This window comes from Ambystoma mexicanum, chromosome 6q (genome assembly GCF_040938575.1).
Source record: "Ambystoma mexicanum isolate Mex_15411 chromosome 6q, UKY_AmexF1_1, whole genome shotgun sequence".
NCBI classification, from domain to species: domain Eukaryota; kingdom Metazoa; phylum Chordata; class Amphibia; order Caudata; family Ambystomatidae; genus Ambystoma; species Ambystoma mexicanum.
This window is the reverse complement of record NC_090937.1, coordinates 1,103,789,968-1,103,809,257: the sequence shown is the minus strand read 5'-3', so window position 1 is coordinate 1,103,809,257 and position 19,290 is coordinate 1,103,789,968. Positions and strand designations below refer to the sequence as shown.

The window sequence follows — 19,290 nt, the reverse complement described above, 5'->3', positions numbered from 1 at the left end:
TGAAGACGGGCTCACGCCTATGTGGGATGGAAAGACAAGATCACCACGGCACAACCCCTGTGGCACAATAGTAACCTGGCCAAACTGGGGAAACTCCGATCATGGCCCAAATGGGTGGAGGCCGGAATCACACGGATTGGGGATGTCTTGATAGATGGGGAAATCGCCTCCTTTGAAGCATTGCAGCAGAAATTCCACCTTCCAGCGACCGAACGCTATCACCATACTCAACTGATTCACGCCCTACGAACACACATCCAGTTGGAACCTGCTATTCCCGAGTACACACCCATAGAACGCAATATACTCCCAGCACATATCCCTACTAGAGTCACTTCTATACTATATAATGCCATGTCCTCCTTTGCTACTCCGGAACTTCCTCGTTTTAAATCCAAATGGGAGGACAATGTGGGAGCCATAGACCCGGAGGACTGCATCCTCATGCATCCCAGGGAGATTGCTATCTGCTCCAGACTCCGCTTGGTCCAACTTAAAATCCTTCATAGAATATATTATCCAAGAACCATGATGCATGGCTGGAAACGTGCCCCAAACCCGAACTGCCTCCGTTGTGTGGGGGAGGTTGGTACATTCATACACATCCTCTAGGAATGTCTGCGGATCCAGACTTTCTGGGGGAAATGCTGCAATGAACTATCCAGTGTGCTAGGCCGCAATATAACAATGGACCCGAAGGTGTTGCTGTTGGGTTCTCCCGATAAGAACACTACTGATAAATGGGAAGGATTGCTCCTATCTACGGCCGCAGGACTGATGAAGTGGAACATTGCACAAAAATGGGGAGCCCCAGAGTCCCCAACACTGGAACAATGGGCAGATGATATGGACACACTTGCAATGTTAGAGCACAGAGTTTATAAAGCAAGAGGCTGCCCGACCAAAGCTTCTAAGATTTGGGACAAATGGGAGGAGAGAGAATCCCAGTAACCTCATGATGCCCTAAGACACTAGACTGAACAGTAGATGGAAAGGGCAACAAATGGAGATCATTTGACTCTTATCGTGCCCTCACTTATTGATTCGTTCCTTGAATGTGTATGTTTTGATATTGTTTTTCTTGTAGTTTTCGTTGATTGTGTTGTTGTTTAAATTCAATAAAATGCAATTAAAAAAAAAGAAACTATCTCCAGCGACGCATGATGCCACTAAGAGTATCATGAAGACATGATTTTGGTGTGATGACGAGTTCCCAAAAGAGGACACATGCCCCCCATTGGATCAAAAGTTTGCTGCCTGCAGTGGTGACGACCATTTCCAAGCATTATGCAGGAACGCTCCTGCACCAATGCCACAAGTGACGTCACCAGGAAACAGCAGGCGCCACCCGAGATATCGCCCGGATGACCGGAAACAAGTCCGTGTCTACCGAAAATATTGCCGGGCTGACAGAGAAGGGGAGAGGCAAACATTGTGACGATCATATAGATCTCTGCACAGGAAAGGCACCTACAGAACATTACAAAACGTACGTTATGTGGAAGTAAGGTCCCACTCTTGAGTCATCGTCCTCTCCGGATGATCAGCAGAAGAGAGGTTATGTGTGGGCGTTAGGCAATGAGACTGCCAAAGAAAACAGCCCCACACTGGTCCTCAAGGTAAATGACACCCCAATCGAATTTCTGATTGAGACGGGTGCAACAGTAAATGTCATGAGTGAAGACACATTCGATCAACTCACCCGCCAAAGCTGAGAGCATTGTGTGAGAAACCTAAAGGTGTCTCACCCACTAGTCCCTGGAGATATATTGTCCAGGGGGCCAGGACATGGCCATCGCTATTGGATCCAGTTCCTGGGGATGGACCAGTGGGGGAGGATCACCTTGATGGGGGGTCTTCGGGAATTGGAAGTGCGATACTGAAGGTTGGGATGCGGTACCCCCTTCCCATTAACACCCATTCCCCATCCCACCCCGTAGGATATGTAGAAGCTCTACCCTCCCCTTCTGACACAAAAACATTCTTACACCATGAAAGACAATGGCCTAACACCAGAGCCGTTTACCCGACATGAGGGTCAGGCAAAGTCAGGCAATTGACTATAATTACACACACCTGACGGCCCTTTCTCTTCCCCACAGGGATGACAGCACACTACGAGCAAGGCCGAATGCATGAAGAAGCAGCTATTCCAGACTAGCAGTTCAAACGGAGGAGAAAGGTGGCGAAACATGAAAGGATAATGAGGAGGGAATTGCCCTTGCCTTTTTCACCTAAGACCGGCAAAGCCCCCGAAAGAGAAATCATAAAAGTGGGGAGTCCAGCGGACATCAGATACACGTGTCTTGCATCAGATGTCAACGGTGCCCGGAGCCCTACCGCATTAATAACCAGGGTGAGGAGACGTGCTCGCTATCATAGTACCATCCTTGACTCAAGAAACACCAATGGGTTTAGCACAGCTGGTGAGTCGGAAAGAGAGCTGATAGAAAACTGGACTGTGTTGAGCCCAAGGTTGCGAACAGCAACATTGTACGAACATTTGAATAAAGAACTTGTGTGTGAAAACTTGAAAGAAAGTCCAGTGAAGGACCAGCTGCAGAGTGTTCAGGCGCCACGTGGGCACTCATTCGAAGGACTCTGGCTGGTCCCCTTTGTTAAAATGACAAGTACCAGGAGGCCCTAGAAGAGGCTGGTGAGGAGTCAGAGGGGTCCTACAAGGGTCGAGTCAAACCCTTTGTATAATCGAAAGTCTCTGACACGTTGACAAGAAGGAGAGCAATGGGAAGTGAATCCCACATTGTGAGAAAGTAAAGTGAACTGTGTTTTTGGCAAATGTGAACCGGCTGAGTGATGCCTGCGAATTGGAGTGAACAATCATACACCCATGAACATTGTGTTGAGAAGAGTGAACCCAGTTGAGGGTTGTCCACAGTGAATGGTTGCTTAAAAAGACATTGAGACGCTAGAATGTTAAATTGTGAATGAAAGGCCATAGTGAACCCGATGGAGAGAGGTCCACATTGTACGAAGGATCGTAGCCTGCAGAGGGGGATCCTAAGGAAAAGAGTAATCACCCCTTGAAGTTTTATTGAAGGAACGTTTACTTTTGTTGATTGCAACACATCACGTCCTCTGAGGCAAAAGACTTGTGTGATAGAGATTTGGCCACAGAAGGCCCTAATATTTTGGAAACAAGCAACTTCTGTGCCGGCGGGGCCTAGGAGTGTGCTGTGCTTAGGAATCCCGTCTTGTCCAGAGCTAAAAACGTGGGGAAGGGAGACCCCAGTCATACCATCCTGACTTATCATTTTCAGAACACTTCTTTCCTTTCTGATGAACATTATCCCATTTGTAACATAGTGGTAAGGATTGGCAATAGGTTTTTTAGTATGGGCCCTTTCTATTTGACAAGATGCCACTAGGAACGCCTTATTATTATATATTGCTCCCATCTTAGATTTAGGTTTAGATTAGGCGTTTTTCTCACCCATTTGTACAGTTTAATACACACTGTTGAACTGTGATCACTGTTGTTTGTCTTCACTGTTGCCACCATGAGTTCCTTACAATCGACAGTGGACATATATCCATAGGGCTCCAATACCCCACTGCAGTGCAAGGGGATGTTCAGCACAGTCTACACACACAAGTCACAAATCGCTCACATCCAGATACATGTGCTCTCCAATGAAGCTAATAGTGGATACATCCTAAGTTTCCGCACACCATTGACATGGGCCTGGTCTACAACTTATACAGCATAATGGCTCATAAATATCTGACCTCGGATGGGGATGTTGTGAAGGCCTTCCCCAACCTCTTCAAAGGCAGTGGAAAATTAAAGAACTGTAAGGTACATCTCCACATCAACCCCACATCCAGAAGCAGGCATAGGAGGAAATCCAGTGCCTACTGCATCTCAAAATCATAGAGCCGGCAGTGGGGCCCACACTGAGGGTCTCGCCTATTGTACCCGTTCAGAAGAAGTCGGCTGAAGGGTCCATTCGACTTTGTGTGGACATGCGCCATCCGAATGCAGCGATAGAACGAGAACGACACCAGGCTCCCAGAATAATGGACATGATTCATCTTCTCAATGGAACGACTGTATTCTTGAGGCTGGACCTTAACAAAGCAACCACCAGCTGGAACTTGCCCAGAAGTCACGATATATAACACATTTGTGACCCATTTGGGGCTCTAACACTGAAAATGGCTGGGTTCAGGATATCCTCGGCTGCTGAAATATTCCAAGAGGAAATTCATCATGTCATAAAACATATCCCAAACTGTTTAAATTATAGTGATGACATTCTAATATTTGCCAATACCTCACAGGAGCACTATACCAAGTCTTCATGGCACTTGGAGCCACCCAAATGACTTTAAATAATGACAAGTGCAAGTTCAAGAAATGCACTCTAAAATTCTTCAGGCACATATTTTCTGATCGAGATATGTGCCCCGACCCTGACAAAGGTAAGGCCCTAAAAGAGGCCCCACGTCGGACAAATATTTTAGGCCATCATTTTTAGGTCTTGCAAGCTACTGCCCCCTGTACTTGGAGAACTATGCCACAGTGAGTGTCCAACTCAGAGAATTGACCAGAGGCCACCAGGACTTCACGTGGTCCCTGCAGTGGGAGTCCAGTTTTGAGACCATTAGAGCAAACATTGCATCTGCCACTGACATGGCGTATTTCAGTTCTTCTAAAGAGAGAGGTGACAGTCGACGCAAGCCCCACGGGCCTTGGAGCAGTGTTGGCTCAGTATGAAAAAGGGTTTCTGCGCCCATCTATTACTGCGCCACAGTGAAGTTCAGGTATCAACCAAAACCAGTTTTTCTTGATTCATCTTATATTTATTGATAGCCCATAAGGATGACACGTGTTTCGGCACCCTAAGTGTGCCTTTTTCAAATCTGGGCATTAAGGCTTGATATACTATCGTCGGAATGCATGCACTGATCTCGTGTTGTCAGAGAGAGTCCCATCAGACTCATAAGCGCTGCAAGCACTTAACAATCTGGTTTCCTGCTCACGCGTCAGGTTCTACTAAGGGCCTAGATTTGTAAAAGGCACACTTAGGGTGCGGAAACACGTGTCATCCTTATGGGCTATCAATAAATATAAGATGAATCAAGAAAAACTGGTTTTGGTTGATACCTGAACTTCACTGTGGCGCAGTAATAGATGGGCGCAGAAACCCTTTTTCATTTTTTGCAAACAGAGTGGGGAACTCTATGGGCCTCATTACGAGTCCAGCGGTAACCGCGGCGGTAAAACCGCCGGGTTACCGCTGGACTCGTATTACCATTCCGCCTCCGTGATTCCCGGAATTACCGGGGCATTACAACCCCGGTTTTCCGGGATTCACGGAGGCGGAATGGTGTTAATCCCCATTCCCATCGAGTCCTATAGGACTCGATGGGAATGGGTATCAGGGAAACACCGGCAGCATCTCGTAATGATGCCGGTGTTTCCTCGTCCGCCTGCAGGCGGGTGGTGTTAAACCCGCCAGGTCAGACCTGGCGGGAACATCACCTCCCGCCTGCTGGAGTCGGGATCAGGCGGTCCGGAAACAACGGTGGCGGCGGGTTTACCGCCACCGTTATTTCCGGACCGCCTGAGTTATAATGAGGCTCTGTGTCTCCGTTCTCTGCTCCCAACGGTGCGACACTGTAACACTTTTATGCTGCATTAAGTCGCGGAGGTCCAAGAGGGACTGCACAAAAAGTTCCCTGAGCTTCATTAATTGGTTTAGTATGACCCTAAGACACCACACATTAAGAGAGTTGTTTCATGTGCCAGCCACAGTTTGACAACCACGGACCAAAAGTAGTTGCAGCCTGAGAAGGAGAGCCTGGCAGTTGTCTGGGCCCGCAGGCATTTTCATCTCTTCCTGTTTGGGAAGGCTTTCATTGTGGCCACGGATCACAAGGCCCTTCTCGCCATTTACAGGAACCCAAAAGCGCAGACCTCTGGCTACAGGTCTACCACAGACCTGGCAAGGATACAAATCCGGCTGACTATCTCTCCCATCACTCGGATGGAACACAACACACTGAACACTCCATTGCGGATGCTTATCTGCATTACGTCATCCATCAAATGAAGCCTTTCCCAGTAGTGTGGAGGACGCTTCAAAATGAGTCAGCAAATGACGAAGCCCTTTCCCTCATCAGTCAGTGCATTCCAACATCAGTCAGTACATTAGCCAAGGGAAAATGAAACATGCCAAGGAGATGGCCAAACAGTCAGATGCTGCTGCACAGAACAACATAAAACACCTGATGATGGTGCACGAGGAACTCACGGTCACTGAAGATCATGTCGTCAGAAAAGGGTGCAAAATTGTTGTTTCAAAGTCACTGCATCAGCAAGTTATGGATCTGGCACACAAGGGGCATCGGGGGGTGGTGTCCACAAAGAAACTGCTCCCTCAAAAGATATGGTTCCCGGGATTGGACAAAAATGTTGAGGAAACCCTGAAGAACTGTGCTGTTTGTTTCGTAGTAGCTCCACTTCCCCAACCAAATCCATTGCAGATGTCACCACTGCCTGAAGGAGTATGGGAAGAAGTGGCAATTAAATTTTTTGGCCCAATGCGGGATGGCACGTACGCACTGGTGATGATGGATGAATGCTCAGGATTCCCGGAAGTACAGATCATCTCTTTCACGGCAGCGGAAGCTATCATACCAGACCTGGATTGCATACTGACAGCATACCGCATTCCAAAATCAGACAATGGTCCGCCAGTTACTAGCACAGAGTTTGTCAACTTTGGACAATATATGGGTTTCAAACATTGCAAGATCACACCCTCTGGCCACAGGCCACTGGCATGGTTGAGCGATTCTTGGGAAATATCAAGAGGGTATTGCAGGTTGCACATGTGGCTTGCAAACCATTTGAACAAGCATTATACCAACTTCTTAGAGACTACAGGCATACACTTCACAGCACCACAGGCACATGCCCAGCAGATCTGATGTTCGGACAGAGGGTTAGGACTCGTTTGCTGCATGGCCTGCCTGTGTATGAGCCCACATCATATGACCGAGAAGTGCGAGAGAATGATTCTAGAGAGAAAATGAAGGTGGCAGCTGATAAGAGGAGAGGTGCTTGAGAAAATCGGTTAAAGTAGGAGACAGGGTGGTGATATGCCAGACACAACATGGAAGATTCCAGGTTCACATCTGTACCCCGCACTGTCACGCAAGTGAAAGGCACTATGATTTCAGCAAGAGATGATGAAGGGCGGGAGATCACGCAAAACATATCTCATCTCAGAGAATACCAAAGAACATTGGAAGAGCATGATGAGCCATGGGTTGAACCTCAAGACATTTGGTCCCAGGGAGGGTTGGACGAGCCATACTTGGAAGGTGGAGAGGCGTCTGAGGAAGAATGGGAAGGCGTGGAGGTCAGCATATTGAGACGTAATCCAGTTGCACCTCACGAAGGAAGGCCCGTCAGGGCCAGGACCAAACCTTTAAGACTTATAGAAGAAATGGGTTGATACTTACCTATTTGTTTAAGAAGGGGGTAGGTGTCATGTTGTTTAACACATCATCCTCATTATGTGTACGTGGGGCTATGGTGGGGGCAAGAGGAAGGAGGTGACCCGCAAGGGCAGGAAGCCTTCGGGGAGTTGAAATATTAGATTTGAAGCCAGACCCTTCTGTGTGGGCTTCTAATTATTGCGGGTGCTGTGCCATAGACACAGATATAGGTGTCTCAACTCGACTGCCATCCATCAGTCGACATGATACAGTACAGAAAATAAAAAGCAGCAAGATTTGAAAATTGTGAGTAGAAGACACAGTAATTTACTGCGGTGATGCTCATAAAGCCCTAGCCAGAGCAAAGGTGACGGTAAAAGCAATAAGCTCAAAAGTAAAAATGGACGTCACATTTACCGAACGGTTCCAACTGAACAACAAAAGGATCAGTGAGAGGGTAGTAGGTAGGGACTGAAAGGAGTGACCCATAGACGTTTACTCTTATTGGGAAATCCAATACACCTACAACCATGATTACTAGTGTTGATAGCCACACTGTAAGTCATGAACAGTGCCAGACCACTGCTGTGTGTCAGAAACACATTACGAGTGTACCGGTCCAGTAACAACGGTGCTGGTAAGCCTACTGGCACAGTTGTTACCGGACCAGCATACTCTGAGTCTGCGGGCTACTGCCACCCCGCCCGCCAAGCCTGACCTGGCGGGCGGAACGGCAGCCGCCCGCAGACTTTCACGGTGCTTCCGTCATCCCCATTCCCATTGAGTCAAATGGACTCAATGGGAATGGGGTTTAACAAGTTTCCGATGCCTGACTTCCAGGAACACTGGGGTCGTAATCCCTTAGTGTTTTCGTGAAGCCAGGTACCGGAAAAATTCACAAGAGCGGGCGCAGCCTGCCCGTTTTACCAGCAGGGCTACGGGCGAACTTGTAATGAGGCTTTATGTCACATTAGCACTCAAGCAGATCCATGTTGCATGTCACGTGATAAGCCACTAAGACAGATCTATATTAAAAAGCAAATCAGTGCCACCATTTTCCCCCAGCCCTCTCTTCCACACTGCGGCACAGCTCCCACCTCCATGTGCCTTATTCCCAACCCACTCTAGATTGAAGTCATCTGAACGCACATCTTCATGAATATTCATATTTCCTAATAGCAAATTCATAGAGTTACATTTTCAAAGAACAAAGCCTCATTGTTTGCTCATAATTGCAGTGATTACACCATGAAACATTTCCACATGTCACTGCATACATTCCAGTCTTTTAATAGCTACGGTACATTATCTTTCAGTAGGTGTATCTCTATTGGAATGAGGCACACTAGTCTTTGCACACTGCGCTTCCTCCAGCCAATGTGGGGCTATCTGATGGCCTTGAATGATTAGTGTAACTCCTGTCTACCTTGCCCCGCCTCTACCTTTCTCCTCCCATGTGCCCCTCCCCTCCCCTTAAGGTCTTCCTCCTCTTAAGGAGGCATCGTCCCAATGCCACTCCACAACACCATAGGATCTCAACCATCAGTTTGCCTCCTCTGGGTGTGTCATCACTTATGCAAATGATTCCTTCTGCCCTTCTGCGTGTCTGTCAAATCTTGTGTACTGCCTCTGACCCTAATCTTAATGTAAGGTATCATTGTTACTTGTGTAATGCAGGTTTGTATTAATCAGTTTTCAATAATGTAAGCCCTCACTAACACGCATGCGTTCAATGGGAACGTGTCTCCCATCATGCTGAACCTGCTCAAGGTCGGCTCTAGGGTTTATGGGTCTCTGAGCAAGAAAAGACAATCCAGGGACCCCCCATTTCCATATATCAGGAAGTGAAAATACAGAAAATTACAACATAAGGTGTGACATCAGACTTTCATTCTCTAATTCTCTTGCGAAACATGGGAAGCTGCATTAAAATATAGACAAAAATAACATTGTGTCCAGAATATGAATCGTCATGTAATACCTAAAATGTAATACCAGAGTATAAAAATATGATTTAAAGTGTAGTTGAACCACTTTTAGGAATTCACAATGTTGGCAAATCGGCACAGTAAAACAAAAAGAATGTTCCCAAGTTCACACACTTTAGTGATGAAGCTGGGATTTGAGTCCAGTCGACAATTTAGTCACTTAACGACATATCATCTTCACTTTGGTTGATTCAATATGATAAATCAAGAGGATAAAACTTTAAATCCTCAGAAATATTTCAGGTCAAAAGAGTGTGTTGTGCCCTGCGTCAAGAAAGTGTGAAGTTCACATGAAGCAAGTGGATATGGACAGTTTAAAAGGAAGACAGGGCTTTTGTTGTTGTGGGAGAGGACACATATGTCAGTAGAAATCTCAAGCTCCCTTTTTTCTCTTTTCTTTCTTTTTCTTTTTTTCTCTTTCTTTTTCTGCTTTTTCCTTTCTTTCTCTAGGTGTAGAAAATTGCTCGCAGTTGATAACATGCTTTGTTCTTGATGTTCTATTGGTTACTTGTTCGGATTTCTATTATTGCTAATTGTAATATATTGAAAATTCAATAAATAAATTTAAAAAATAAAAATAAAAATAAAAAAAGAAATCTATAGCTTTTGCAGGACTTTCAGGGGCATAAGCCCCCAGTAGTTCTTATCACCGAGACATTAACGCTAAATGAGGGTACTTGCTGCGATTAATAACTCAGAAGCGACTAACCATCCATTTGCACAACATGTAAAACTGGAGCTCGGGAGATGCTAATTCTAATGTCAGGTGCTGGAGGCAGTGGTCTCCAGCTCCATACATTGGTTTGAAGTGATATTTTTAATATTCTTCGGGCGATCACCTGTATTTAAGTGATTGACCAAAAATAAGTACTCCAGAACTAAATGTCTGTGTAAGTAGCTACACCCCGGACTGTTAGGCAGAATTATATGCAGTACCCTTTAGGAACACCACACACAATTAGGACTACAAGTGACAGTACAAATTCACCTTTGGTACACGCCTGTATTACACAGTAAAGTGGTAGCGATGGCTGAGCAGCCAGACTTATCTCCAGAGTGAAGTGAATAGTATCAATAGTTACACAAAGGACATCAATTACTATGATTCAAACAAACACTGACTCAAGGTTTCTGAGTAAAAGAATATACATTTATTTACACATCAGTTATTAAACATTTCACTATTATCAAGCAGTTGAAAAATAACGATTCTAATACACTACACTGCACCCAATAGATTCTGGACAAGTTAGGCTCAAAATGAAGTGTGAGCAAAATGGCACTCCAGTAATTTAAAAGGGAGGGATGACAAAGTTAGACAGAAGTTGAGCAGCACCAACAAGTAAGTAAGCAGGGCAATCTGGAAAAAGGAACTAGAGTAAGGAAATCAAATCAAGAGGCCAGGGCCAAAGTCAATGGACCAAGGTCTTTGCAGAGGATCACACAGTTCAGGGTAATTTGCGGTTAAGTCTTTGCCAAGAGTTCAGAACGAAGTTGGTCGGACGAAAAGTTACTTTAAAGAATAGAGAAGGACAAGCCCTCAGATTGCCGAAAGATTTCTCACACTTTCACCGCGGCTGTACGAAATGAACAACCGGGTTAGCATAGTACCTTTAGAGGAGAAGAATGCTGTAGGTGGGGCAGACATTCCTGGCAGGCCCTGCAGGCTCACGGTTCCTGAAGCGACTTTGGGCTGACAAGAAGGAGGAAGACTGGAGGGTCCTGCACTGGCCAAGGAAGAAACCAGCAGCAGAGCAAAGCGACAAATAAAAGGTGTGCTCCTTAAACCGCAAGCAGGGTCCGTTCTTCCTGGCTATCCGGTTCACTGTAGCTCTGTACAGCAAATTCGACCAGAGGAGGGAAGCCTGGCTAGCAGTTTGGCGAACCGGTTGTTCCCACCAGCTCAAAGGGAGAAGATTCCTTGCAGATCTTCCCTGTCATCGAAGTTTGAAGATTCAGACCACCGGGAGGTTCTGTCATGGTAGACGTCCTCTTCTGTCAGCTTCTCTTCGGTTCCCTCGATCCAGTGACGACTCTGCCTTCTCAGTCCAGAGACCTGATTTTTATGCAGTTTTCCCCCATTCACCCAGCCTGGCTGTCAATCACGCAGCAGGGTGGCTGTCCCGCCGGGACAGTCACCACAGCCAATCATACCAGAGTGCGACATGGGTCTCCAAGGAGACCCTGTGCAGGGAGTCTCAAACCCCTCCCTCACATCCTGTCCCCCTCAGACATACAGGCGCCTAAGGAGGGCCTCTGTGCAGAAGCCTGCTAAAGGCCGGTGAACAAAGGAACCAAACCTGGTTTGGCACGCAGAGTAAAACACGAGAACGACTTTTACAAAAAGAAATGGCAAATAAACTCAGCCTGAAAAAGACAACCCTGTGTCACTGAGCTGAAAGTGCTGTGTAACACACAGTAAAAAGATGATGCCTGTTGAGTGGGTGAGGCTCCACAGTCTATGAACACAAAAATGTTAAACACACACAACAAAACACATGTAAGAGTGGGAAAATAGGCTCACACTCTTAAAAGGTGAAAAAAATTAATCCTAGAACTCCAGCAAAGCTGCTGAGGGACTCAGTAGGTAAGGGAAATTAGCCATTTTGGAGAATTCTCCCTAACAAGGACCACAGCACATGCAACAAAGCCCTTTTTCAAAACAATCCACAGTTCCACTTCGACCACTGCTGAAATTGTTTGCCTGAGCACCCCTGTTTATCCACCCAAAGTTCCCTTTATCTAAAGTCTCCATTCTCTGTGTTTCTTGGGGTGGATCTTGCATGTTTTTATTTAGTTGTATGCATGTTTAGTTTTTATTAAAGTTACTGTTTTTCTACAACCGTGATTGGACATGCTTTTATTTTGGTACCACCTTACTTTTGTTGTTTGAGTTGCAACTGTATCAGATCACTGCCCTCCTGAAGAGTATAGCCTGCCTCGGCCTACACTATTAAAAGAGGCAAGGAATGTACACCAGTCGGGCTGTGCCTATTTCACCTTTATGATTTGAATCACTACTGATATTGCAGGGCGGGGTAGGCGGTTTAGCCACTACTCGCCCCACTACTCCTGAAGGCCAGTTGTCATTCCACTACAGTGGTAGACCAAAAGAAGGCCATATTTGGGTTTCAAAGATGAGGTCAAGGATGTTGCAAGTCTGGTACCCTTGTGCAAGTCAGTTCACTCTCCACCATAGCGTACATTGCAGCATAATTTGAATAATAAAGAGGTCTGTACTGAAACTAAAGCACTTTTTGCTGAAAAGCTCCAGGGTGACGGTCTACCCTTCGTGGAAGACACTTTCCTTCCCTGTGCTCGCTGCCCGAGGGTCTCAAGGCATTGCATGAAGACACCAATCAACCTTTCTGGCTGGATGGATAGCTTTGAAAGACAACCAAGACCAAGCTAAAAGATAAAACCTGGACTCAGCAATTGAGAATCACAAATCCATGATGAATAATATTGGGTGCCATTACAAGCCCGGCGGTAGCCGTGCCGGTAAAACCGGCAGGCCGCCGCCGGACTTGTGGATTTTTCTGGCGCCTGGCTTCACTGAAACACCGCGGAATTACGACCCTGGTGTTCCTGGAAGTCAGGCGCCAGAAAATCGTTAATCCCCATTCCCAGGAGTCCTATAGGACTCATGGGGATGATGGAAGTACCGGCACCGTTGATAACGGTGCCGATGCTTCCGTGAAAGTCTGCGAGGATCTGCCGACCATAGACTCGGAGTGTGCCGGTCCGGTAACAACGGTGCCGGTAGGCCTACCGGCACCGTCATTACCGGACCGGCACAGTCGTAATGAGGCCGATAGTCTATGTTTGGAGCAGTGAGCCCCAAAGTGCAGAGAAAACACCAAGCAATGAGACAAACACTGAAAGCATGCAAACCAATGGTGGGCACACCCAGAGAGACCTCTTCTGGCATGTACAAAGCTGCGATGCAGCCCATTCGATGCAGCCCATTCGAACTCGTGAATTTGCATAATGGGGAAGGCTCCAGTTGGAGAATGAGCAGAAGCACTGCTGATTCATTCATCATAATGATTTCTCTTTCTTTCTTTCTTTCTTTCTTTCTTTCTTTCTTTCTTTCTTTCTTTCTTTCTTTCTTTCTTTCTTTCTTTCTTTCTTTCTTTCTTTCTTTCTTTCTTTCTCCAGGGCAAACATTGTTGCTTCCTTCAAAGGTGTGATCAATGCATTGCACATATGACAAACTATAATGAAACCAGGGATATGCAATTGGGGGAAGACTGGGGAAATGTGGAGACTCGCACACTGGCTGAAACTAAATTTGAACAGGGAGGAAACCTGATTGTCCACAAGCCCTAGAGTCAAGGTCAGCTCCAACCAAGGTCAGCTCCTTAGTGTAAACTGTGGATTAAATCATTGGGGATGCCATGAATATGCAATTGACAATTTGATGGGTGATGCCATCTCACCAATATCTTCCCCCTATTCAGTATTTAAAAACTCACGGGCAGGACAGATGTTGAGGAATAGCCATTACCGCCATGAAGAAGGAGACATACCCTAGAATCTGAGCTTATGAGTTCCACACTGGCTGAAGTCACTTCAGGAAACATGTGGAAGCTCCAGACATTCCCCAAATCCAGTGCATCAGCATAAATTCTTGGGTCAAGGAGAGACATTATGAGGCTATATAGGTGGATGCACATTGGATTCTTCCGAGGACTGTGAGTTTTAACAACTCCTCGTGTTTGAGATTTCTTGAGTGAACAATAATCAGCATCTACGCTGCAATTAGTTGCAGCTAGTCCTCCTCTACATAAATTTGAAAAGCAAATTCGGATAGGTACATGGCTTTTTGGTTGCAATAACAATAAACCTAATTACACTACATAATGCAGTATCAGAGCCACGTGTGGATACTAGTACCAAAGGTGGAAATTGGTATTCGCTTCAGGATCTTGCAAAAAAAAGGACGTTCTAAATTCACACAAACCATTTCAATATCTTCCAGAGAATGTGACTCATCTTCGGGTAATATGGGCTTCTTGAGGTAAGGTCTCAGCCTATCCTCGGCCTCTCTGTGGAGTTCCTCTCTGTAAGATAACAGAAAGCACATCATTACAAAAGGAACTCTCATAAAATCAATAATTCTCAAGAGACCACAGCACCTGAATGGGTACTTTGTATGAAACAACCCTGAAGTGGCGGTCCCGGCCCACAATAATGACAGCATTGCATACAAACAAATGTAATCTGCAGATAGTCGTAATACTGGGCAGTACTAGGCTGTTGATGATCCAGTTTTGTATCCAGTTGATGATCATTCCAGAAATTCCAGAATCTGTGTGTCTGCCTAAACACAAGTGCACCCATATAATGTGTGGCATCAAAGATTGGCATACAATGTATGACTTTTTCTCTTGGCATGGAGGGTGCCTAGGTGAAGTGATGTTTAGCTTAGCTGAAAAGCAGCGAGACGCCCCGACCAGGGCATCCTCCCCCACCCCCTCCCCACCTCACCTCCACTCAGCATCTATCACCGGATAGTGGCCTGTCAATTGACAGGAACCATGACGTACATCATGATCCTCTTAGAAGGAGCTCTAGAAAATTGAGTACAATTTCAGGGTCTTTATGGTGACTCAAATGGATCCGTCCGCAAATGCAAAACATGCTGCAAATGTTTACAGAACCCCTCCGAAACTGACAGCGCCTGAAGGCCTCCATAGCCAGACTCAACATGCCCGAGAGTGAAAATGCATCAACAGGCAACTGTACCCAGATGATACTATTACATTTCCTCATGCTACTGTAGAAAGGAATGTATTTTAAAGACCAAGAAAGCCCACTCCCCACACAGAGAAGAGAAAGTTGCAAATGTACGAGAGCCAAAATATTTGAATTTACATCTAGGAAGAGTAGAGAATTTACCAAGAACTTTTACAGCACACACTTTACATGCTGGGGAAACAGGAGACCCAGGTCCTTCACAGGGAACCCTACAAAAGTGGCAGAAGGGGAAAGTGGATTCCAAAATGACAGACATGGCAGATAAAGGCTTGTTCCTTCACCCAAAGCCCAAAGAGAGTCCGGGTGCACCTGGTAAAGGCAGCCAATCCCAGCCTGGCCCATATTGGAAAAACAGGTGCAGACCCTCACATGGAGTCCAGTTCAGGAGAAATGAATATAGAGCCCTCAGGTTCAGTCTGCTAGTGTGGGCAAGAGGATGGTTGTCAGAGTCTAGAGAATGAAGACTGTAGCCTTGCAAAGGAGTTGGAGTTGAAGGGAAGGTTTGGGTGACAGTGGCAAACCCGGAGAGTGCATAGAGGAGGTCGGAGGAGAGGTCCAGTAGGCTTGGTGAGGCCTGGCAGGAGGCCCCCATCCTTATTAATGAACTGAAGGAGGAAAACAAAATCTAGAGGCTGGTGACAACATGGAGGAGGTTAGGGACCCGCAATGTACTCGTGCTGGTTTTGAGTAGGCGACAGTGAAAGCGATAACAAGGTCAGTGAAGATCAAGTGACTACTAGAGGGTCTTGAAATCCCTCAGGAAGCTGGGGGAGGAGATTTGGAGAGACGTGGTACTGGTGAGGAGGGAATAATATTGAGGAGGCGGTTGGTGATAGCATGCAGGAGGTTGGGAAAGAGCTGGGAGAGGGTGGAGATACTTAAGAGGAGGTTGGTTCTACTGAGGAGTAGAACCATGATAGTCTGTAGGAGGGTGGGAAAGATCTGAGATAGATTGGTGACAATAAAGAAGAGATTGATAATGATCTGGAAGACTCATCTGGAAAGCATGAGGAGATTGGGGATGATTCTAAGGAGCCAGAGGGTGGCAGGTTTACAGTGTTTGGTGAAGACCATGAGCAGGAGAATGGAAAGGAGAATATAATGGGGCAGTAGGTTGGCAGGATGTATTGGGTGGAAGGTGAAAAGAAGACCTGTAGGGAAGGTTTGGGATGAGAAAAAAAGAGACAGGTGGTTGGAGGAAGGAAGCAAGAAAGCAGAAAATGGCAGGACCAGAAAGCCCCCCAGCTCTCCTATTACCCAGCCTCTGATGGCACTGCAACTCATACCCCTTCCAATGATCTTGATTTAATCATGCAAAAAAAGAAGAAGCTTGTACATACAGAACTACATGGCAAGCTCATGCTAGAATATTTGAAGGCAGGTGTGACCCCAGAAGGTCTGCAAGTTCAGACCATACCAAGGGTGTTAATCAATAACCCAACATGTAAGGTGAATTGGAGTGGAGTGGGAAACAAGTGAAGTTGGGATTGGATTATTTTCATTATAAATACTGCAGGGACGGAAAAACAGGGGACGGAGTAGGAAGCACTAGAAAAAGGAATGTAGAAATATCTTTTATGCAAGACATTAAAAACAAACTGGAAACAGTCATTGAAGAGATGTTTAAGTTTAAACAGTTAACATTCTATAAAAAAAGTTTGGAAATTAAAGGAAAGATATTGAAATATATAAGGAAGAAAGAACATAGCCATTGCTTAAACCAGTTTTTTATCAAGAGCAAAATAAAATGTATGCGGCTAAGACACAAACAAGATAAGGTGCCCAAAAGAAAAATGTCACTTTTTCTGACACTTCAGACACCACCAGTGGAAGTGAGTCTGAATTGAATAGGAATGATAACCCTCCACCTCAAATGCACAACATACTCAACCTCAACAGTTTGTTCAGGGCTTGGTGGGGGTGCAGGCGCAGAAACGGAAAACAGTACCCAGAGGAGGATAGTGTCAGGAGCAGACAATAGGCCAACAGCCAGGAACAGCAATGGTAGCTCCATTTTTTAATTCAACAGATTTTAATCTGTCCATTGAAGGGTGAACATCTTAAAAAAAGGATTAAGCTTTGTGCCTATCACATATGCAGATAATTTCCAGACAAAAGTGGAATTAAGGCTTTTTATCATGTCATTAAACTTGAATATTGTTTTAGGAACAGTGATCCAGAGGTGGTTGCAGATCAAGAGAAGAGGGCTACAGGGTTGAAACCACCATCAACCTTCATTCCTCCCCCTGTTTCGATATGCCCCAAGATCACAACCTTTGAAAATAAAATCTTGAATGAGGCAAAAAACTTGTCCCAAAAAAACTTTTCAAGAGACAATTTAACAAAAGATGAACGGAAGGCAGAGAAAATCTTAAATCATACCCCACTTTATCATACAACCTGCTGGCAAAGGGGGTTGGGGGCATAGTGTTGAGGAAATGGACAGAATATAGTAGTGAAGTAACGTGATTGTTGGGAAATCGAGATCATTCCTGTAGGTTAGAAATAGATGCTACAGCAAGACTGCAAGAAGAAATCTCTAGTCTCACCGTACATACCATCAGAGAGGGATGGATTGAAGAAGATGAAACATGGTTTCTGAACAAACGACATCCCATGAGGCCAGATATTTAAATTCTTCCAAAAGTGCACAAAGACAGGGTGCACCCTCCTGAACGACCGATTGTGTCCGTAATTGGTTCAATATTAGAGCCTCTTTCCATTTAAGCAGATTTTTACCTCAGACCTTTTGTCCAAAATATTACATCATATATGCATGACACAACAGAAATGATTACCCTTCTAACTATGATCAAAGTAAACTGGCAGGACATCCTGGTAATCCTAGATGTTGGGGCACTATATACCATTGGTCCACAAAAGGCATATATCGATGATGTGCTGTTAATACGGAGAGACAACACGCAGGAGTTAACCTGCTTTGGAATATGGATTAATGGACACATGATACACACTCAGTGGCATTCTTGGATCTTGTCCTGTGTAAAAATGATGAGGGACAGATTGAGACTTCTCTTTATCATAAACCCACTGATAAAAAAACACTCCTATATTTTGGAATCTATCACCCTCTTAGTCTAAAAGACAACCTACCATACGAACAATTCCTTCGTATTAAGAGGAACTGTTCAAGGCAGGAAGAATGTATTAAACATGTAGATTATTTAGGACAATCACTAAAACAGGGGGCTTATACGAAAAGAACTGTGAGGAAAAGAGAGCAGAAAACACTAGAAATGCCTCACCAAACATTAAAAAAGTAAAGGATTATAGAATTGCGTGTGTCACCACGTTTAGCCCGATGAGTAATTATTTTAAAAAGGGCTACCTTCAAAACTGGTACACCATACAAACATAGGACTTTAATCCTCAAACAAATGCTGGTACACACTGCAATGAATCAGGAGTAAGAGTCAGACACAGGTGTGTCATAGTGGGTGTCATAGTGGTTGGCAAAGAGTTTTATTAACCAAAATAAAAAGAGGGTTGGACAAAATACTATCTCGCCCTAACTCCAAGAGGGGTTACCCTGTATCAACAAAACTAAATGTTGTCTGTGTCAGAATGTCTAAAGTAAAGGTCTCTGTCCTGTGTCCAAATCCTAACCTAACCCTGACATGCTAAACTCAATATAAAGTGAAAAGGAAACTGTCTCTCAGCTGGCCATTCGCAGCTTTTTTTCAAACTTCCAACATAAAGTTTCATAGAAAGGTGCTGAAAACAAACAAAGTTCCACAAGTCTCATGGAGCTGCTCCCCTCCCCCTGCATTTCTTCAAATGTTTCACTCTCAAGGGGTAAGGACCTTCCCTTGACCTTCCTCAGATTTCATTAGTTCACAACCTCTAGGGGTTTGACTCTTCCCTTGAACGTGAACTTTCCCTTCTTTTCCACCTGCCTCCTGTCCTGCTAACATCTCACAGGAAGGCATCATGGGCCTGGGACTCCTGTGCTTTCCTCATACCGGGCCTTTCCAACATGGCCAATGGCCAATGGCATCACAAGAAGACCTGAAGTTTCCACCTGCCTCCTTCACCTTTCCTGATTGGA

At 45.3% G+C, this 19,290-nt stretch overlaps 1 protein-coding gene across 2 annotated transcripts in view; it reads right to left on the bottom strand.

The window, feature by feature from the left end:
* The window catches only part of LOC138516493 (uveal autoantigen with coiled-coil domains and ankyrin repeats-like), a 523,628-nt gene that overhangs the window by 273,913 nt on the left and 230,425 nt on the right, over window positions 1–19,290 (bottom strand). For both annotated transcript variants that reach the window (XM_069631668.1, XM_069631667.1), the window contains exon 6: window positions 14,425–14,524. In XM_069631668.1, coding sequence (XP_069487769.1) covers window positions 14,425–14,524 — 100 coding nt within the window. The remainder of the gene's footprint in view (window positions 1–14,424; window positions 14,525–19,290) is intronic.